The sequence below is a fragment of the Glycine max genome, chromosome 18 (assembly GCF_000004515.6).
Source record: "Glycine max cultivar Williams 82 chromosome 18, Glycine_max_v4.0, whole genome shotgun sequence".
Taxonomy (NCBI): domain Eukaryota; kingdom Viridiplantae; phylum Streptophyta; class Magnoliopsida; order Fabales; family Fabaceae; genus Glycine; species Glycine max.
The window spans coordinates 54,884,138-54,906,798 of record NC_038254.2 but is presented as its reverse complement, the minus strand read 5'-3'; the positions used below and the strand labels follow the sequence as shown (position 1 = coordinate 54,906,798).

The following is a 22,661-nucleotide window of genomic DNA, read 5'->3' as shown; positions in this document are numbered from 1 at the left end:
TGTTAATAAGTTTATCTTGTCAATTTTTTTATGGTGAACAGTTTATCTGGCCACTTTAGGAATTTGAAAATAATTTCATCTTCAAAAAAGACCTTTATATTTTTATAATTATTATTCTTTAACTTTTAATATAATTTTGACTCAGTATTAATTATGTTTATAATTATTTCTTTTAACGAAAAACATACTTTTGTTCTCTAATTTTTTAATTATGAAATTAATCACAGTTAATTTTTACTCCAAATTAATTATCTAAGCTTTTGAATTAATATAATATTTTCTTAAAGGCTAACGCCGTTGGTAGTAGTGTAGTACTATTAATTATGAGAAAATTCAGACTTTGTTACTACAGTATAGGAGCTAGGGAGAATTAATCTTTTTCTTTTTGTGAATTTAGGGAGAATTAATCTATTAGTAATATTAAAAAAGGCAACATTTAAGGAAAAAATGTTTTAATTTAACAATTTAGTGTTTTTTTAGATGAAAATGTTAAAATATAAATTTTGTTATAATTTAAAAAGTTAGAAGATAAAGGTGTAATTTAGGCAAATTATTTGATCAAGTTTTAATATTTTATTAATCATTGATTCCTTAAAAAAATAATCATTGATGTTTTTTTTATTTGTTAAGACAATTTTAAAATTTATTGGATAATTAATAATATTATTAAACACATCAATTGATTTAACCTCCATAACTCTTAAAACGTTATATTTTATACTTTTTTTAGAGGAAAATTTTATTCTTATTTACACAATTATTCATCAATTGAATAATTAATAATTCCAACAATTAAAAATAAATACAATATTTGGTCACTCAATTCTTTTAAATGATTTGTTTGATAAATAATGTTATATCTTCTTATTAATTCTCCTACATATCTTATTACCATATTTTTATAAAGAAAATATCAAATGAAAAATAAATACAAGTAGAATTTTTAAAATACAAAGCACATTCAATATTTATAATTAAAAGGAAGTACAATTATTAGTAAACTGAAAGAAGGGTTCTTATTTAGTAGATTGAAGAAAAAAAAAGTGATAGGCCGCTACTATAGTATTACTAAGAGAGAAAAAAAAAGAGAAATGTAAGATTGGTTGGAAAATGAAAGAAAAAATGAGTTAAATTCGTTCTACTAAAAATTTAATAAATTAATTATTAATATTTATCCAATAAAATAAAATTAAGAGAAAAGTGAGATTTGATTCTACTAAAAAAAAATTAATAAATTAACCATTAATATATATCCAATAAAATAAAATTAAGAGAAAAGTGAGATTTGAGCAAAAATAAAATGAAAATTTGAAATTTAGAAGCTCGACCAGATTTGGCACACATAGGATTATTAATTAATAACGCTTCTCCTATCCGAGTTTCTCCCTCTCCTCTGCTTGCTCGAAGAGCTTTGGAGGGCAAAGTTTCGCCATGGATGCATCTGGGATCGACATCTTTGAGATTTACCGAAGATACTGTGGTAATCTCTCCCGCTTACCCTTTTCAATCACACCTAGCAAACACCAATTCGGTTCTTGATTATGCACCAAGTTTTGTTTTTGTTTCATTTTTCAAGATTTTGTCCCTTTGGGTCGCCGAAATCGAATGTTTTCTTTTCTGGGTCTTGTGCTATGGCTTACTTTCAGCACCATGGTGTTGGTTTAGTTTTCTCTCTCTCCAAGGGAAAATAAAAGAACTAGAAGAATTCTTTAATTTTAATTTTAACTTTGTTTTGTTTTTTGTTAATTATGTCTGTGGTGTGTGATTCTTTATTATTTATTTATTTGACTATGGTTGTGCAGACATAAAATCAGGACATGCATATATTGGTGGGGAAGAAGGGTACAGGCAAGACAGTGACCTTCAAAAGGCTAAGGTTTCAAGGGAGGCACTCACACAGCTCTCCAAATTGGTTGAGTCTCGTGTTACTACAGGGTCTGTGTTTCTTTTGACATTTTCCTGTGATAATTTTGAAGCCAAGTAGTTCTTTAACTAATCATAGTAATCAATGGCAAATAATGGTGTGGAGTGTTTGATTCCGAAAAAGCTATGTCGGGATAGCAGATAGCGGGAAGACCACTATTTTGAACCCTAAACCGTAAACATAGATTTATGCTGCACATATATATGCTGAAAAATAAAATAAAAAAACCCTGAAACTAAAGGCATTCATAATTAATGATCAAAAGTTAGAGTTTGAGAACGAAACAAACATGCCAATTGGCTGAGTACAATGGGAATCTGCTAGGAATTGGCTGGGCTTGTCAGAAATCTGCCCGGACAAGGAGTCGACGTGGGCTGCTGGAATCTGTAGGAAAAGGTTAGGGCCTCAGTGGAGGAGGTGCAAATGATCTTGACAGCATCTGCAAAATAGGTTTAATGTAAAAATCTTTGTAGTTTAAATAAGGTTAATTTACCTTCAAGGAAACCATGAATACTAAAGGGAAATTTCTGTCTCAATAATCGAGAGAAATATGACAATGAAAATATGTTTAGTAATTTTCCGTTGGCAGTTTTGCTTCTATAAAAAATGATTAAAATTGGGATGATGCGCAAACAAACTGAAATTCTGAATGACCAATCACAATGTTTGGATGGATTCACACGGCTTAAGGGAATTGCTTTCAAGTTCAAGCTAACTAATATAATAGACGTTGAAAGTACTCATTCAGTTGTCTAGGTGATGCTGTTCACATGATAACATCAGATAAATCTATGAATGGATATATTTTTTTCATCTCTCTTTCTGTGGTGATTATCAGTATTCTATTACTGAGTCTGGGATTTTCTACGATATTTTGTTTACGGTATATTTGGAAAAATGTAGGCTTCAGGCTTCAGCTTAACCCTGACAGTTTTCGGGTCATGATTGGATCTTGTGTGCTTTACATTTGCAATCTGCATTGAAGTTATGCTTCTAAAGGAGCAAATATGTTTTTCCACTCCAGCTAATTGTCATTGTCATGTGTATTGAAGTTACTGCTGTATCATGTGTAGGTTAATTTTAATTTAAATGTTCATGAAATTATTTTATTAGACCATGTGTGCATCTTTTTTTCTGACAATGTTGACATGCCAAATTTTCCAGGGTAACAATTTTTGATGAACTTTCAATGCTCATGTCACGGTTGAATTTGAGGGTGAGCTTTGATATCTTTGACACTATTCTGTTATGCAATTTCAGATATTTTTATCCAAGAAAATGTTTTCTGTCTACTAGTTCACAAGTAGGTTTTACCATTTTCTTTTCTTAATTATAAAAGAATCGTTTTACTGCTATGATTTGTAGTAGTTGGATGCACAAAAGTAAGACACCAAATAATGAAATAAACATATTAAGATCACTTGCCTCTGTCCTGAGACTTATGGAAATAAAAGTGAAACTTCTAGAGATTGTGCATTATCTATACTATAAGGAGAAAGAAGGAAAAGGCTATAGCATGTTGCAAAGAATTCTTGCACTCATTTTCAGTTTTTTTATACCTCTTATACATTTTTAATTTAAATATGTGCTTCCTTTGTTTACCTGTCTAGGCGGACTTTTCAGAATTCTCGAGGTTCTATGATTTTGTTTTCTTCATGTGTCGCGAAAATGGTCAAAAGAATATTAGTAAGTGTTCAAGATTAGTAATTAGTAATTTGTATATAATCTTCTATTTATTCCTTAAAAGTGGTAAGCAGCATGATACACTCACTGTTTATTTCCTTTAATTGTTAAACTTTGATAATTTACAGCTGTAAGCAGGGCGGTAAATGCATGGAAATTAGTTCTTGCTGGGAGGTTTTCACTGCTTCATCCATGGTGTGACTTTGTTGAGGTACAGTAATGCTTAAGAACTGAGAAACTGTTTTGGGGTTTTCCTTAGTCACCAGGGCTGTGTTTGAGAGGGAAGCCTTGCAATTATATCCATATACAAATTTCTTATGGGGAATACAGTACAGTCTATTAGTGGAAGGATTGGAGTTTCATAGATTAAGTGCAGTGTTCTTTGGGTAGGAAAAACCTAGGACGCACAAATGCTACATGGGACATGAGCATAAGGATGCAGCACATTCTAAAAGTTGTAGTATACATCACTTTTACAGAAGTGTTGTCTGCAGCCGAAAAGTTGGTTGTGGAAGCCTCCCCCAAAACCACACCACCTTGATTTGACAAGTTGAGGTGATGCGGCTGCTATACTTAAGTGATGTGGATATTTAAAAATTAACAGAAGTTGTTCATAACATAACAAACCATCACTAAAGTAGTATTTAATGAGAATTAAGACATAACATTGAAAACTTAAAGTATTCCGTTTAACAATACTGGAACACAGAAGTTAATAACAAGAGTCAAGTAATATAAAAGAGAAAAAAGAAAGTACAGCAAGAAAGGGAAACATATGTTTGCCTATCTGAACATGACAGTGAAAGAAGGAATATAAAACAGAACATAGACCTCTCTTTGATGTGAACAGAGTAGAGACCACAGAATGGTGTGCCAAAGTTCCAGAGTGTGGGCCTGTGGGGTTGTCCAGAAACTCCACTGGTATGCCTTGAGTTGGCTGGAAATGCTTTGGATCAGATTGTTTGTGTCGAAGAGAGAAGAAACTAGTGTTATTTAGCCTTCAAAAGGAATGAGTCTCACATAGGGCTTGCGTTCTGATGAAATTTAAGGGGAGCAAGATCCCCCCCAAACAGAACGAAACAACATCATTGAGGGGCCAGGGGCCAAAAAAGGAGGATTTTTGTGTCTAATGCAATAGAGGTCATGTTGCCTGCGATTGATTCATGGTGCTCCACTTGGGACAGCGAGCTGCAATGCAATGGGGTTCCATTTAGCGGCCCATAGCCACGACGCTCTGCAATGCCATAGTGGCACTAGAGAGTGTGATTGACTACTCTGCTGGAAGCTGATGACTTCTTGGGTTGCCATCTAAACACTAAAGTGGGGAGGTAAAGGGAGATTGGAATTTACCAAAAAGGGAAACTGGAGAACACAAGCAAGCAGAGAGGAAAGATACAGATAGACATGAGGCTATGAAATAGCATAGAATAAGCGAATGACCAATTTTATGTTATAGGATAGGATTGTAGATCTGGGGAATTCGGCTTTGGTCCTGTGCCATCACTTTGATTTGGGGTTAGGGCTGCTCAATACTATCAGCCTATTTAAATCTCAATGTAAGCTCAGTCCATTTAACCTGTGAGTTAAATGGATTAGATCAAGTTGACCTGTGAACCAATCCATTTGTAGTATTGTGTTATTTTACTTTTTTTTTCTTTTCTTGGAAGCTGATCTATTACTCTTTTTATTCAGAAGAATCAACGATACAACATCTTTGAGGATACCTGGCAACAGGTTCTAGCTTTCAGTGGGTTTACGCATGATAGTCTGGATGCATATGATCCTGAAGGTACTGTGTTCGTTGTGTGCTTTCTACAATTAACTGTAGAGATGTAGATATTGGTACTTATATGCCCCTCTCCATTTCATTTAATTAAGTCTTATTTGATGCATTAGTGTTGCATGGTTATTTAATGTATCTGCATGTAATTAAGGTATTCTTGTGTTAAATAGTGAAATCAGTAAAAAAAGATTTTAATATCCTTTAATTAATGGAAGATGGAGAGTTTTGGGTGGTGGAGTGTTTTGACTAACTGATGCAATGCTCTTTTTTTTTTGCTTGCAGGTGCTTGGCCTGTTTTAATAGATGATTTTGTTGAGCATGTGCACAGGTTTGATTTCTTTATGGCCAAACAAAGCATCTTAAATTTTTAGGCAATTTTGCAATAAGCCAATTTTAGGCATTGTTCTGTGATTAATTTTATATGTATTGGATTATATTTTATCAACTTCTCTGACTTTCATTTGGTACATTGTCCTGCAGGATGCTAGGATCGTATTATGATAATTCCAACTTACATTGTAACTGTGATGATCCAGAATCTCAGTCATGGGTTTTTGATGACCCCCTTCCTGGTTAGTTTATTGAAGTTGCAACCAGTCTCTGATATAAGGAATTAGAGTCTTAGTTAGGGCTTTTTAATTCCCTTCTCACTTTTTGATTTAAAAACTGTTATATAAAATAATTACAGACTACTTATTAGCAATCAATTTCTCATCCAAGATCTATTAAGTTTTGAAAATTGTTTCCAAAACAAGTGTCTTAAAAACCAAAAAAATAGAAACAGCTGGGAGATTTTTTCTTATTTTTTTTTCTTCAAGTGTTCTGTTCAAGTATGTTAGGGACAAACTTTTACAAAATAGAAATGTGCTCGGGGGACGAAACACTTTCAAATGTGCTCAAGAAACAACCAAATTTTAGAAAACGGAGAATTATTCTGAAAAGAGTAAACAAACAATGCTGTATTGTTGTATAAATCTGCAGCTGATTATGGTTTTCACACAGGACTGACCATTTTTTCTGGTCTAAAGAGGAAGTTACCCGATGACTCGAGCAAAAGTGATGATATGGATTCCAATGACATGATTTTTTCAAACTGTAAAAGAAGTCGAGCTCACGATGCAGAGGATTTGGAGGACAATCCACCAGGGAATACAGCATATGATTGTATGGAAACCAGTAGACAAAATAGTCCATTGTGTTCATCTATGTCCCCATGTGCAGTTGAAGGTTGTCTGTCTAAGGGGTTTGCAGGACTACTCAACTTGTTCCTATGTGTAGTTTGGTAGGGAGAGAAGGGCTTCCTTTTGATGAAGCTCCCCTCTTATAGTTAAAGAAATACATAGAAGGTTCTTTTGCTAGTTGATATCTGTTGATGTATTCATTTTGAATGGGCTACAATTACATGATGCTAGTTTCTCATTAATATTATTCGTGGCGTTGTAATTTTTAACATCATCCTGGTGAGTGTTAAATAACTATCCATTGCCTTTGATAAAATCAATAGAAATGTTGTGTTTTGCTTCTATGGGAAATTTGATCCATAATTCCCATTGTTTCAATATGTATACTTGAATTTGAAAACTAGGTACATATGGTGAACAGTTATATAAAATTTTAGAACTTGGATGGAATATTAAAAAAAAATTATGCCGTGTTTCACGTTATGATAAGTAAAAAGTGGAAGACGTGTAATTGCATTTTTATTAGTTGGCTATTTATTTATTTTTATACTGTCGCTCCTTCTTTACACAAACAACTTTATGAGTAATCAATAAATTCTTAAGTTACCAGAAGTTATAACTTCTAACATATTATTCTTTTATAAGATGCACCATTGAATACGAATCCTTTACTGAATTATAAAGTTTTAAAAAGTTTAGATTCTATTTCTTTGCAATGCGCGAATTATCATTTAGTTTGTTTGAAAATACAGCATATGACAATGATGAGAGAAGGTAAAGAAATGTGTAATGCTGATATGAATACAATAGGGGCAAATGCTTGTGGGAACTTATGAGAAAGTAAGCTAAAACCTTAAAATCAGCTTTGCATACTATTGCAAGTATTATTGAGCTGCTGAACACTTGGTATGATCCTTATACATTGACACGAAGGGTCAACTATATTACAGTTACATAATACAGCACCAAAATTTGGCCTTCCCACTTCCCATAAAAAAGGCTCTAACTGTAACCTATAAAATTTAAACAACTTGCACAGTTCTTTTCCCTAACACAACAATCAGTACACTGGAAGTATTCAACATGAATTAGCAGCTCCATTTTACAAGTCTTCTTAGATGGAATAAATGCCAAAAGTTCACCATTGGTATTTGGCAGCAAGAAGCACCTCCTCATACTGCTGAGCAGCATTGTCCCAACTAAGATCTTGTGTCATTCCTCTCCTTTAAAGCCCTTCCCAGCTCTTCTTATACTCCCTATAGGTCCATAAGCAATTCCCTAATGCATGTGATAACTTACCTTAATCTGCACTATCAAATGTCCACCCAAGGCCTGACTCATTAAAAGGATCAAAAGGCTGCACAGTATCTCTCAGTCCACCAACAGCATGCACAACAGGAACTGTTCCATAGTTCATGGCATAGAGTTGGTTCAATCCACATGGCTCAAACCTTGATGGCATGAGCAATATGTCTGCACCTGCAGTGATCCTGTGAGCCATTTTCACAGAAAAACCAACCCATCCCCTTACCTTGTCATGGTGTTAGATTTGAAATTGCCTAAGCATGTTTTCTAGATCAGGCCTTCCAGTGCCTAACATGACTAGTTGCACATCCTGACTCATCAACCAAGGAATTGCTTTAGCTATGAGATCAATTCCTTTCTGTTGATCCAGCCTCCGACGAAGCCAATTACCGGGACATCCTCGTGGATTGGCAAACCGAGCTCCTTTTGCAATGCTGCTTTACATTTAGCCTTGCCACTGGAAAGTGTCTCAAGGGAGTAGTTAGTGTAGCCATCTGGTTTCAAGTGAACGTCAAACTGAGGGTTTCAATCTTTGTTGTCAATTCCATTCACAATGCCCCAGTTTCCAATCATTCTCATTTATGATCCCATGCAAGCCCCAACCACCCTCGGAAGTTTTGAGCTCCCATGCATATCCATGACTAACGGTGACAACACGGTCTGCTGTCTTTAAACCAGCTGCAAAGATGTTGAAATGGTCTCCTCCAATGTGGAATTTGAAAAGGTCCTTGTGGTGTTCAGGTAAATCCACAAAGAAGAAATCATCAACAGGTCCCCGGCCCTGTAAGAAAAGCAAGTTTGTTTCAATGTTCCCTTTTAATATAAGAAAAATTGCAGTTTAGACTCTAACTATTAAGTAAATGAAATCAGCTTCAAAGATTTGGCTCCACTTGAAAAAGTTTCTAAGTTAAAAAGTTTGATTTCTGTTGAGTAAACATTTTCTTGATTTTCTTACTCAATTTCATTTGCTTCCCGAAAAGAAATATGAACATTTGATATAAGAATTGACTCAACCCTTTTTACATCATTATCTTCTAAGGGTTTACAAAAACTAATGTGGTACTAGATTCTTTTATCACTCAGGTTACTATGGTTCAGAGGTAATCACAAAAATGTATTAATTTCCTATCCAATTAAACTAGTGAAGTAAGTGGACCAATCCATGTGTGACTAAAGCATGAAAAACATATCTACCAGCTTCTTTATTAACTGTACAGAAAACGAATTAACTATATTAAAATTGTTATCTAGATAGAGATGGAACCTGGTGAGCAATGTTATGAATCACAAGAACTGATCTTGCATACTGCATCAAACCCTGGTCACGATAATATGCCTTCAGATACACCGGCAGCAATGCAGTATGCCAATCATTTTCTATGAAGGCCAAATTTCCATCTCCATAGCAAACACCCCCACATGGAACGTGCCAAGGAACCTGCAATTGTTAAATTCCTTTTGTCACAGAAATAAGGATTTGAAACAGAACTTGACCATTGATTAAAAATGATTCATGATAACCATGTTAAGTTGTTAACCACATATGTCCATTATCTGGTACCAGATGTTTTTGTTTTCAGCATAAAAGGTTCAATTAATCACTTCGTTCCCATAATTGCGTCAACTTTTCGTTTTAGTTCCTTTACCTAAAAACTCTACATTTCCATAAACTCTACATTTCCATCCCTATATGAGCTCTCCTTTGTTTTAGTCCTTTTATCTTCATTTTGTGGCAGTTTTACACTGCAAGAAAACTAACAAGGACTAAATTAAAAAAAAAATAAAAATTCTCTTATAGGGAACTAAAATATAACATAAAAAAAAACACATTCAATCTGCTAAAATAAAATGATTAATTAAACACTAGGGAGATTTACATCAATGAACTAAGCAACCACATAACAAAATTTGACACCACACTTTAATTTAAAACTTTAAAACTTAAGTTTAAGGGTCTTCTCCTCACTTATATTGTACTTAACTTTTTCACCTCTACTCGATGTGGTACTTCAACTCTCCTATAGCATGAATCTCATCATCCATCGCCTTTCTCCAATTCTTGTAACTTAAGGCTTCTTCAAAAGTAATAGGACCATAGCCTGCAAATAAAGCAAAATTGATAATCTCTTCATCAGATGGATTATTGTCATTAAACATGACACAGTCTTGCAATCTAGCTGGGAGTTGAGGATTCCTCCGTGGCCTCTTGGATGATTCTGGTTCATCAGGTGTTGGATCTGACAATCTCTCATCATCTTCTTCATGATTGTCAGCAATCATCACCGGCTCCTGTTGAGACTTTGAAGACCAATCCCACATGCCTTTCTTGTCAAATGTCACGTCTCTACTGATAATCACCTTCTTTGTCTCTGAATTCTGCTCCTTTACTGGATTAAGCTATATTCACTTGACTTTTCAATGCTTCTTCGCTTACTTTTCCTATCTTCTCAAAATTCTACTCACGTGGCTTTTGATACTACCTTGCAACTCTACTACAGTCATGGCATCTATGTCGTGGGACTCGATTATCATAGTCACCACATGATCATACTTCATTGGCATGGTGCATAGAATTTTATCTACCACCTTGTTGTCTGGGATGTCCTCTCCATATACTCTCATCATATTGACAATCTTTGTAATACATGAAAAATATTGTTTTACAGATTCAGAGTCAGACATTTTGTACCTTTCATATTCTTTTCGCAGAGATTGCAACTTCGACTTTTGGGCCTTTTCTACTCCTTTGTAAGACAGCTTCAAGATATCCTATGCTTCTTTTGTTGTTTTGGCATTTACAATTTTTCTGAAAATTGAAAATCTACCCCTTGATGAATTTGCGACAACGCCAAATGGTTTCTCCTTCGAGCAGTATCATCAGCTCCTTTAGCTAGTCTCTTCTCAACAAAACTCCAAAGATTGTGAGCTCTGAAGTGTGTTCTCATCAAAGCCTCCTAGAGATAAAAATCTAAATTCTTATCTAGTTTGGGACCAAACCAAGCAATGTTGTAATTGGTAATCATCTTTCTCTCTCAACTTTATCAACTTTATTTTTTAACACACAATAAGAACACTCTTTTTCTGTACACACTCACTATTTTCTCTCTCTCACTACTACTAGAGTTTTCTAGCTCTGATACCAATTGTTGATAATTTGACACAAAATTAAACTCACAAACACATAGTCACTTACGCAATAGAAGATAAAATGAAAGAGCAAATAAATTCTACACAAACTCACTCACATTTCATAAACTAAAATTGATTTCACTCATACTCCAAATGTTACATGGGGGTGGCCTTTTATAGGCAAGAAAAAAGCGGTGCAACAAAAAATAATGGTTGTACAATCCAATTAGTTACTAGTAATTTCTACATGTTTCTTTTAGGCGGGTGGAAAAAAAATCTTAAAAAGTAACATTGTTAGCAGCTTCTCTACTCTTCCAATAGTGGTGCTATTGTTTTTTAAAAGCTTGATTTAAATATTTTTTTTAACCGACAAAATCAAACATAAAAATTATGAGTTGACTTCATAATATTTATTTATAAAAAAAGCTATAATAAAAGTTTGATAAGGAAGCTTACACCAGCTGCGCTCATGCAATATTGATGTAGGGCAAGCAACTCAAAACTCATCCATACTGTAATTAATTCACTACATTTTTTAGAATATTGAACCCTCATGTAGGGCTTAACCAACTGAATTTTGAATTTTGATGCCCCTGTCCGAACACCACGAGTGATGGGTTGGACTTGGACTTATTCATTTGAGGCATTATGGCCTTGTGGGTTCTCCCACATGGTCTAGTTGAAGCCTTTGCATTCAATTTGGGCCTTGAATTTTGTTCTCAATCTATTCTCGGAGGTTGCTGTCTGCACCTCCAGTCTTGCTTTCTACACATTTTTATTTTCCAGGATACCTAACCTAGAATGTAAAATTATATTCTGAAAAGAACTTTCTGAAATGAAATTATACATTCCAGATTAGATGCAGGAAGTAATTACCCCACCATGTGGGTAGAGGGTATTACTATTGAATATTTATACTCATAATAACCATTATTGGCATCCCCGTGTTCGGATTTGATGGGCAATAGATCTACATCTACTGAAAGATAGATTTTTTGTCATTTTTATTTTTTGGCGTGAAAATCTTTACATGAATCCAAAACCATGTTCTAGCACGCAATAAGACCCCTTAACTTTTTCATAAATGCGTTTTTTGAGGAGTGACTTTGACACTCTGATAACGTGGAAAAAAATATATTTTAATTGTGTATCTAGTGGATATATACAACAAATTAAAACTTAGAAGACGTTTATTTTATGGATTAAATTATATTCCTAGAAATACTAATAATGAAAATATTATTCTAATCAAATACTACTTATCATTCTTGGAATATTTTTATATTTATTTCAATTAAAAATAAAAAATAAATTAAAATAAAATTGTGGAAGTTATTTTAGAAAATAACTTTGATTCCTATGACAATATAATATTTTCACTTTTATACATGAGAATAAAAAGAAGGAAAATTATGTATAAGATACATTCTTGAAAATAGATAATTCTTATGAATAATTTGTATATCTTGGTATCAAATAGGAGAATGCTACATTCCCAAGTTTATATGCTCGAAAATAAATTTGTATGAATTGCAACAAACATATTTTTATTATTGATAGATGGGGAATTAGATTATTAAGGGGTAAAATACTATCATTATATATCTACACTATTATGCATCGAAAAATTTCAAACTACTTAATTAAAAGTTCCCGGGGTGAATCAGTGCCCTAATATGACCACAAATATTGTACGTCAGACAGATAACAGATAACAAATAACAAATCTCAATCCCATTGAGCATGAGCGCCGACAAATAATATTCACTAATTGTCAGAAGAAAAAAAACAATTTAAACTTCATAAACAATCAATAACCACCAAAAAAGTTAACCTCTTCAAATTGTCTGAATACCATGCCACTGTATATAAAACCCTCAATCCAAATCCACCACATTAATATTCCCTCTCTAAATTCACTTGTTCTCTATTTTCCCTTACACACATCTCCTTCAAGCCCACCAATGGATCAAAGCGAACAACAAATCACATCCAACTATCCAAGTCTAGAACCAACAATGCAACTCCACCACCCCAACAAGAAGCGTCATGCCCTAACGGCAAAGGGGATCCCAAAAACCGTATCTAAGACCTCAACAATGCTGCCTACTACAGCTTCGTCATCCCAAGGGGCCTCGCTGCTTCAGTCCTGCCGTGGCCATGCCGGATAACCACAAGGGATTGTTTGTAGTGGTTTGTTTCTCGTGTTTCCTAATTTCAGACATGGGATTAGTTGCATATCTGCCCAGTTACGTAGTTGTTATAAACTCAAACTTTGTTTCTTATAAAAATGAGCAAAATATGATGAATAACATATGTAACACGTAACACGTACGTACGTGTGTTGTGTTTGTTTTTACATTGTTTTTCATGTTTATGTGGAAATAATGGCCAAGGATCAAAAACGTTGTTGATTTGGTCGGGTTTGGATTATTGGCCGGATAAATGTGTTTAGTTAACTATCCGATACTATGTTCATTGTATAATGACATTCATTGATTCAAATGAATTTAATTAAAGATTCGGTTTTAGATTCATTTTTGTATCATTACTTTTCTAGAGCTAAATATTATTTATTTGTTAGAAATTGATCAGATTGAATATATATATATATATATATATATATATATATATATATATATATATATATATATATATATATTATATGTCTGTTGATCTATGTTGCTACCATCATTGCCATTTTTATGATAATTTTTGCATTTATAAACGAGAGTCATCTCGGTTTGTAGTTTTTGTTCAGTTCACTTTGTTTCTACTTCTGAGATTCTATAATTTTAAGAGGTCAAGCCCCGTTCCAAAAAGAATTTTCATTTGTATAAGGTTATTTTTAGGATAATTTTTTATTATATAACTCATAAAAACACTTTCATTCAGTATATATATATATATATATATATATATATATATATATATATATATATATATATAGTTATTCTAATTTATACATATAGAATTTCTTTATCCATTAACAAATGATATTAATTTTTTATATATTATAATTATAATTATTTGGATTTGGACAAATTCAAGTTTCATGTACTAGATCCAACAAGGATCTATGCCCAAAATACTTTTTATAGATCTAACTTAGATAAGATGACTCAAACTTAGATCACATTCATCAAAGTTGGATGTGTTGGACAAATGACCTCAATAATTTAAGAGGGGGAGGGGGGTGAATTAAGTTTCAAAATTTTTCTATTAGCAAACTTTAACCCCCTTTTAAATGATAGACTCATAATGCAAAAAAAGAAGCAATAATCAATTTAATAATATTCTTTAAACGTGTAAGACAAAATTGATTACAATAAAATAAATAAGATAATGGAAGAGAGAATTGTAAACTCGATTTATATTGGTTCAAGCCACTTCTCGTGCTTACGTACAGTCCTCAAGCAACTCACTTGAGATTTTTTATTATCTCTGTAAATCTTTTACAGACTTTGAACACACCTTAAAATCCCTCACCCTAGTGTTCAAGATTCTCCAAGAGACAACCCGTCTCTTGATTACAATTCTCACAATCCTAAATGAATTCTCAATAGATTTGTAAATGTTTGCTCAAGAGTTGTTGAGAGACCATTTTGCAATTAAGTTCTCTTAGAATATCTCTCTCTTGCTTTTCGAAGTCAGATACACGTATATATAGGCCCTTCGTGCCTTTTCAAAATGGTTTGAAGAGATGTGTCTTTTCAAAAAGTTTTTTTTGGAATTCTTCATTGGTAATCGATTACAGATTTCTAGTAATCGATTACACAATTATATTTTGAAGGATCATGAATTTTCAAAGTATTTTCTAAAGTACCGTTGCTGGTAATCGATTACAAACATCTGATAATCGATTACATGATTCAAAATTCAAATTCAAAACCCTTTTTAAAAGCTATTTTTCTAAATTGTCTTCTGGTAATTGATCTTTTAGAAACACTTTGTTTTGAGGCAAAAGCTTGATCTTGAATTAATCTTGAAGCAATGTTTGTTTGTTGAAGCAACCTTATATTAATTTTGAAACAATGCTTAACCTTTGAATGTTTATTGAAGTAATCTTAAAAGCAACCTTGTTTGATTATTCTTTGGTATTATCAAAATCATGTATTCATACATTCAGAAGATGTTTTAAAATCTTTAAGACATCTTTAATGTAAGTTTTTTAAGTAAGTTTTTTTAATATGTAAAGTTATTTATGTGATTTCCACGATATCGTGTCATTTTAAAGATATTTATACACAATTTTGTTTAAATAATAAGAAACTTTAAGAAACTATCTTTTATATCTTTTGTACTAGGTTGATGTTGGTTGACTGAAAGAAAATATTGTTTTAATGCTAAAAAGCGTTCTTTATATAAGAAATTGTTCTTATTTCAAAGAAACCTACAATACCCCCACAAACTCTCTACAATAGTGGGATTTCTTACCGAAATAATTTCTTCTTTTAAGAAACTCAACAATCACCTCCTATTTGAATTTTTTGGTGAGTTAGATGTGTTAGGACTAGATTAGATCACATATATGTGACTTACCCGCATATTAATTTTATAAACAAAAGGGTCTCACAAATTACATATGCATTATATTATACACCATCAAGCACCAACTAATTTGAGTGTCAAAATATATATCTTGACAAGTATCCCACCCAACCATAAGCTCCATCACATAGGAATACAAATCCCAAGAAAAGAGTGACTAATTACATCTTAGATCTTTGCTCATACACTATATAAATATAAAATTATTATACATTTTCATCTATTGATTATTTATTTTTAAGAGAGTTAAAGGTATGTTTGGATTAGAGCTGAAATCACGTTGAATAGAAAAATTGTGTATTTCAATGCAAAAATTTTAAAGTAACTATATTATACCTTTCATTTGGAAGTCCATTGGCATTGGATTCAACTATTTTTCAAACAAACACTTAGTTGATGATACAAACTACATATATCATTAAGGTACATTAGTGGAAGATAGATGAGCTTGAAATGAATGGAGATCCAACATGTGCACCAAAACAAATATATTTTCTATTATATAAAGCAATTTTATTTATAATACACCAACACAATCAATTCGTAGTATCTTTGCTCCACTAGGCGAAATGCAAAATTGAATTTCTCTAGTATCACAACAAAGAGCCCACTATACCCTGAAAATTGTAATTTCTCTACACTACTTCAGGGTCTTCTTTGTTGGTGTCATTCTCATTGTTTCCTTGAAATTTGACATATTTATACCACCTAGCCATCAGTACATATATTACAAGATCAGCTGCGGTGAGTGCTGCTAAGAGGAAGTAAAACATATCCAAATGCCCTTTGTTCAAGTTTCCTGGGATCCATCCTGGCATCTCATCTGTGGCAGAAATCTTCATCACAATTGCAACAAGCAAGCTACTAACGTAGTTTCCAAGTGATATTGAAGTCATGCAAAGTGCACTACCAAAACTCTTTAATCCATCAGGTGTTTGTGCATTGAAGAACTCTAATTGACCCACATACATGAAAACTTCTGATGCCCCCACAAACACATATTGTGGCACTTGCCAAAATATGGAAAGTGAACTAGACCCTTTACATTCATTGCAGTCTTCTATTGCATTCTTTAGCCTAAAGTGCTCCACCAATCCTGCTGAAACCATGGCCATAATTGCTAGGACTAGACCAATTCCCATCCTTTGAAGTTCAGTGAGTCCTTTTGATTTCATTGTTCTGGCCACAAGAGGGTCGAGAACTCGCCTATAAATGAAGATGACAATTGCTACACTTAGAATGTCAAAGGTGGACATGCTTGCTGGAGGAATGTGGAAAGATGATATTCTAGTGTCCATGGCATCGCCTTGCTCCACAAAAAGTGATGCCATTTGAGCAAAAACGACAGAGTATAATATGGTGCATAGCCAAATTGGGAGTAGTCTTAGAATGCATTTCACTTCTTCTACTTGTGTCACAGTGGATAGATACCATGGACTGCATTTACTCTCTTCCATTTGTTTGAAATTCTTTGATGTGATAAATGCTGCTTTGTCTAAGAATCTACAAGATCAATGCAAATTCCATCAGTGAGTTGCTAACATAAACTAATTCTTTAAAAAACGAATTGGACTATACTAGCACTCTATACTCTAACTTGTATTTTAGAATAAATATGTTAATGAATTATAATCTGAATTTTTGTTAAAATCCTTCTAAAGGTATAACTTGTGTCTTATAAAAAAAATGGACAATGTTATTAAAATATTTATTTTGTTAAAATACTTCTAAAGTATACATCTTTCTAAAGAGACAATATTGTTCAAATAGGACAGGATCACTATGAGAGATAAAACTCTCTTTCTCTTTTTCAATGCAATTAAATAGTCGGGATTCAAATTTATATTACTGAAACATTTCCTTTTGATTCACACGATTAGTAATAATCACTATCCATTTAGTTATTAATAAGAAATATTAATTTTGATTAGAGAATTACACAAAAGTGCTATATTGAGGTGAATATTAGTTTTAATTAGCAAACCCAATGCATGTGAGAGAGGGAGAGAGAGAGAATTATATGCGTACCTAAATCCTTCAGTATGGAGCATTTTTCTCCCTTCATCGGTTGAGAATTCATCAACCTCGTAAAGTTTATCATCTTGTAACACCTTGACCTTCCATTTTCTTGTAGCAGCCACAAAAACTTGGCAAAATCTAGGAAGAGGGTTTCCATTAGGCTTAAAGTATCTATACCTTCGTGTGCCACAAAGAAACAAAACCAATGCCAGAGCAGCAGAGCCAGCTGAAGCCCAGAACCCCAAAGTCCATAGTCCATCATCCTCAAAATAATTCAATATGGTGTTGGAGAAGAGTGACCCAATGTTCAAAGCCAAATAAAAATAGCTGAAAAATACAATTTTTGAATGTTGTTCCCTGGTATCTCCTTCATCAAATTGATCAGCCCCAAATGTAGCAATGTTAGGCTGGTATCCTCCATTTCCTAGAGCTATTAGGTATATGGAAACATAGAATAAAATCGTTTGGTATGATGAGTGTGATCCACATGGTAACTCTTTATTTCCACAACCACTTGGCTTCAGTAGGAATATGTAAGACGATAGTGATAATGACACCAAACCCTGTTACGTAGAACATATTAACTCTGATGAACACAAAATGATATTGGAATATAAATTAACAGTGAATATTAGTCTCAAAATGCTTTAGATTGAAAATTTGTCTATACATTATGAATTTAGTTTATCAAGAAAAATAATGGAAAGTAAAAAAATGGGGCTACATTAAGTTTGCTAGTTTTCAGGATAAAAAATTATTAATTGCTATTATCCTTGTTTTTTTATATTTATTTATCACTTTGGGGAAAAAATTCTATTTAACTTTCATTTTAAAACTATAACGTTAATTACTATTTTCTAAATTAAATCCTTATAACAAAAACGGAGAAAGAAACAATGATATATGAAATATCAAAGTAATAAATAACAGAAATAAAGGAATACTAATTTTTTTATTATAATGAGAAAACTAATTTCTTTTTTTAATTTATGTATTATAACTTTAAACAACAGACTAAAAAATAGAAAAATAATAATAAATAAGAACTGGTAAGGATTTTATGCTTTGTTTATTTTTGGGTGAGGTTTGTGCTCTGTTTTTTTGGTGAGGCTTTATGCTTTGTTTATAGGATTTAATTATTGTCAATAAAAAATATGTTTTGTTATCCAAATGGAGTGAACATTCCCACAATCAAGAGAAGGATGAAACCATGACCAAATATATAGGACCTAAGTGTGGCTCCATACACAAATTTGAAGGCATATGACACATCATTTTTCCATCGACAGCGACGAGTAGCATCACACTGTAACCACAACCACTGTCATGCACAAAAAAAATGTCGTACTCCACTCACCATTGTCACTCCGTGCCAATGTTGACATACATTATTATCATATATTAGAGGTATTTGCTAGTCAAGAAGCTATATTTTATCTTCAGTATCCTAAAATTTAATTAGATATATCTTAAAAAAATTGAACTTAGCCATAAACATCAATAAATCCGACAACACATATTATTTATTAGTCCAAAGTTAGATCATTAATTAGATGCTAGCTATAGCTTTTGTATGTACAATATGGATAACTACTTACAATAACAAATATGACCTGGAAGATGGCACAGGTCATGTACCTTCCCCAGTAAGAGTCACTAAGGAAGGCTCCAAGAAGAGAGAAGAGGTAAACTGTCCCTGTCCACTTGCTCACACTGTTGGCTGCTTCAGCATTGTCTTGACCCATCACTCTCGTCAAAAACAACACCAAATTCACTCCAATTCCAAAGAATGCCAAAGTAGCAAGCCCTTGATTCACTAACACACAAATAACAACGTAGACAAATGAATAAATATGACTCAATTATAATCACAATTTTTCTTAATGTTTTATCAAACAAAACTTAATAAAGATCACGTACAAAAGATTATGTATTTTGAAATTTAAATAAAAGCATTCAGAGGGTAAGGAGACTTTTAAATTTATTGATTTTTTGTTTATCATAATTCAAAATGAAACAAAATAAAAGTCATGAATAATATTAGATAAGAAGAAATTAAAACTTTTGTAATGTGAAGATTTTTTTTATTACTTTAATATATGTTTTAAAAATAAATAAATATGACATAGATCACATTAGATAAGGATAAATTTAAATTTCATTTTAAAAAAAACTTTCTAATTTATTAATAAATTTTTATTATAACTTATAATTTTAATTTAATTTAAAATAAAATAGGCACGATAAGGAGAGTTAAGAAAAAAAAAATCTACTTTCAGTGATTGCGGGTGAAAGTCATATTCAAAGGGAAAAAAATGTAAATAATGAACTAACAGAAAGAGTAAGGAAAATGAGAGTTTCACTCTCTAGCTACTTGTGTTCTCTAATTTATAAATAGAGAATAGATATAGTTTATTGGTTGTATAGTTGAAGATTTGAGTGATACCTAAAATCAAAATTGCAGCAACCCAGTCACCCGTTTTCTCTCGAACTGCAGGATGACCCTGGCTATCAATAGCTCCATCCGATGTGCAAACCTGGTGCTCCTTATTTACCTTTTCTTCCATCGTGTCCTGAAATATTTAGTCATAAGAAAATCAAATATTATAATAGTTATTACAGTTTGATCGCAATTAATCTTGCTAAGTTACAACATAGAGTTTATTTAAGAGTTTAATTTTTTTTAATCATCAGTATAAATTTTTTCATACTATCAACTAATAAAAAATCATCTTAAGTATGATTATATAAAAACAGTAAATTTATCATATATAACAATCTTTGATTATCAATACATTAATTATAAACAAATATGTTGGAACGAAGCGAGCATATTGTTTTTCTTTTTCAAGGAAGTGTATTGCTGGAACATGTTCTTTTCATCTTAAGCACCAACATTTCCTCCATCTCTTGTATATGTGCATTGAGACATGTTCAATAAAGTAGGGAAGTAATTAAAACGTTTCATAAAACTTAAATGATGAAGTCATAAGCAATTCATGTTCACGATATTGCAAGCAAAAATATCTTGAAAAGATCAGTTGGACTTGTGAGGCAGCAAGATTAAAAGATCGACCAAATTCATTGAATAAATAGGTTATATATTGTCTTTTTACACGTGAGGGAGTTGCAATATTTAGGAAAGGCAAGATCACGATTCACTGATAAGTATTGTTAGTTTGATATTATGAGAGAAATTATGCAGCAACTTGAATAAAATAAGAGAGATAATTAATTAAGAAGAAAAATATGATGGATGATATATATATATATATATATATATATATATATATATATATATATATATATATATATATATATATATATATATATATATATAAAAGTTGTCACCTTTTCTTTTTAATGACAATTAATTTCACGTGCATGGCACACTGTTCATGTAAGTATCATAATTGTATTACGCATTACGCATAAAAGCAAAACCCAGCACATGACTTTGCTGCCCTCCAAATTAAAGTTTCAATATAACTAACTATACACATGTGGCACTTACAGAGTGGTATACATGTCATCATATTAATCAAGATATTTGAAGGGATAAAGTTTAGATATGGTTCTTTAGATATTTTTATATCATTTCTAATTAAAATTGGAATTTACTTTACTGATATGCACAATATAATTCAGCACTTAACGTTGTCATTTAATTTTCAAGGTAAATCTCTATTTGTGATTAAAATAAAACACTAAAAATACATAAATAATTACATCTAAATTTTGTTCTTTTAGAAATTGGGGAGCTTTCACAGTTCCCATTCATGTGTGCATTAAATCAAAGCAAAAGAGAAAAAATAAAATAAAAGAGGAGATAAATAAACACTCACCGGTGAGGATAAACCGATGAGGATCCCCTCTCTATAAAACCTTATCTACCAGAATAAAAGAAAATTTTTAAAAATGGAAAATAATAATAACTAACCTTTCTAAGAAAATACAAACAACCCATTACTGGGACTAATCTTGCAAGACGAGAACTGAACGATTGGAAGTGTTGAAGAGATTTTGAATAAATGAGTTTGATTGATAACTAGAGATATCTGCATGAAGCTATGGGCATGTATTTATAGAAGTTGGGTGGAGATTTAATGGCTAGGATTTACACGTAGAAAGTGACAGATAAATTAAAGAAGGTGTCTCTGGCTGTTTCACAGGAAAATTTTGAAGAAACGTGATACAGTTGGATACATATCAATTACTGATAACATATCACAATCATCATGAATTTGATAGAGTATCACGTTTTGGGTGTACTCTAATTAGGCAAGCTGTCACTGATAATTACATATTTGAAACATACGTGCCCAACATTCAAAATGTACTTATATAATAATTACCTTTACAAGCATCTATCTATACACATGTATCTATAAAAAAATATGGATGTTTAATTAATCAATTCTATGCTCCTATTAATTATAATTATCCCTATTTAACTTTTTTAATTATTATTAAACAAATAATTTTTTTTTCTCTAAATCACAAATATCTTCTAATAAAGGTAATCATGTTCAAATAGAATACAACTATTATATACGATAAAACTTCTCTTTTAAGTATTTAATTCAGTTATATATTCAAAACACAAATTTGAAACTTATAATGAAATTAAAATAATGTTACGTCAATTGATTAATTAATTATAACAAACTTGGAGATAAGATTTTTCATATAATAAATATTTAAAAAATTATTACTATAAAAAGTAATTATCAGGTCTAGCACATTTGACATTGGATTTTAATGATAACAAAACAAACATATATAAAGACAAATATTTTTAAGTAGATTGTATCGTCTCATTGTATCGTCTAAATAGAAGACAATAACTTGATGCGTCTAATAAGCTTCGTCCATCACTTAACTTTAAACTTCGTCTCTTGCATGATTCATTGTACAAGAATGTTATCAAGAGCCAAGACTACTTCAAGGCATTCAAACAGATAAGCAACTTGGTGTATCCAATAAACCTGAAATTCATAGTCTTATCCAAAAGAAACAAAGATAGAGTTTATCAATTTTTTGCATCTTGAAGAGTGTAGCTGACACAAAAACAAAAGTAGACGGT

The 22,661-nt window shown here is 32.1% G+C and overlaps 2 protein-coding genes and 1 pseudogene across 5 annotated transcripts; 1 reads left to right on the top strand and 2 right to left on the bottom strand.

Moving 5' to 3' along the window:
• Positions 1–1,322: 1,322 nt before the first annotated feature.
• On the top strand, positions 1,323–6,845 carry LOC100789142 (DCN1-like protein 2). Of its 4 annotated transcripts, none has more exons than XM_014771226.3 (9): positions 1,323–1,480; positions 1,803–1,935; positions 3,089–3,140; positions 3,535–3,610; positions 3,736–3,818; positions 5,303–5,396; positions 5,673–5,718; positions 5,871–5,962; positions 6,393–6,845. In XM_014771226.3, exons 1-9 carry the CDS (start codon positions 1,432–1,434, stop codon positions 6,674–6,676), a joined length of 909 nt encoding a protein of 302 aa, XP_014626712.1. In that variant the 5' UTR covers positions 1,323–1,431; the 3' UTR covers positions 6,677–6,845. The 4 variants fall into 4 exon arrangements, with proteins under 4 accessions (XP_014626712.1, XP_014626711.1, XP_040868115.1 ...); XM_014771225.3 differs by having other exon boundaries at positions 5,300–5,396; XM_041012181.1 differs by lacking the exon at positions 1,323–1,480 and adding an exon at positions 1,491–1,653.
• A 572-nt stretch (positions 6,846–7,417) lies between these two features.
• On the bottom strand, positions 7,418–9,323 carry LOC102660335 (granule-bound starch synthase 2, chloroplastic/amyloplastic-like; annotated as a pseudogene).
• Positions 9,324–16,029: 6,706 nt separating this feature from the next.
• Positions 16,030–21,668, bottom strand: LOC100789664 (protein NRT1/ PTR FAMILY 7.3). Its single transcript, XM_006602844.4, has 5 exons — positions 21,516–21,668; positions 20,022–20,148; positions 19,174–19,391; positions 17,585–18,138; positions 16,030–17,059 (listed from the first exon to the last, which is right to left on the bottom strand). The coding sequence occupies exons 1-5, from the start codon at positions 21,540–21,542 to the stop codon at positions 16,192–16,194; spliced, it is 1,794 nt and encodes a 597-aa protein (XP_006602907.1). The 5' UTR covers positions 21,543–21,668; the 3' UTR covers positions 16,030–16,191.
• Between the last annotated feature and the right edge of the window lie 993 nt (positions 21,669–22,661).

What these genes read in the sequence shown, in the direction of transcription:
- LOC100789142 (XM_041012180.1), top strand. Translation starts at nt 1,542, where the DNA reads ATGCACCAAGTTTTGTTTTTGTTTCATTTTTCAAGATTTTGTCCCTTT. An exon ending in CATGGTGTGACTTTGTTGAG is followed by an intron (nt 3,819 to 5,299) that starts GTACAGTAATGC and finishes CTTTTTATTCAG; the next exon opens with AAGAATCAACGATACAACAT. An exon ending in TTTGTTGAGCATGTGCACAG is followed by an intron (nt 5,719 to 5,870) that starts GTTTGATTTCTT and finishes ATTGTCCTGCAG; the next exon opens with GATGCTAGGATCGTATTATG.
- LOC100789664 (XM_006602844.4), bottom strand. Translation starts at nt 21,542, where the DNA reads ATGGGTTGTTTGTATTTTCTTAGAAAG. An exon ending in GTTTGTATTTTCTTAGAAAG is followed by an intron (nt 20,149 to 21,515) that starts GTTAGTTATTAT and finishes TAAATATTTCAG; the next exon opens with GACACGATGGAAGAAAAGGT. An exon ending in CTCCATACTGAAGGATTTAG is followed by an intron (nt 17,060 to 17,584) that starts GTACGCATATAA and finishes TTGATCTTGTAG; the next exon opens with ATTCTTAGACAAAGCAGCAT.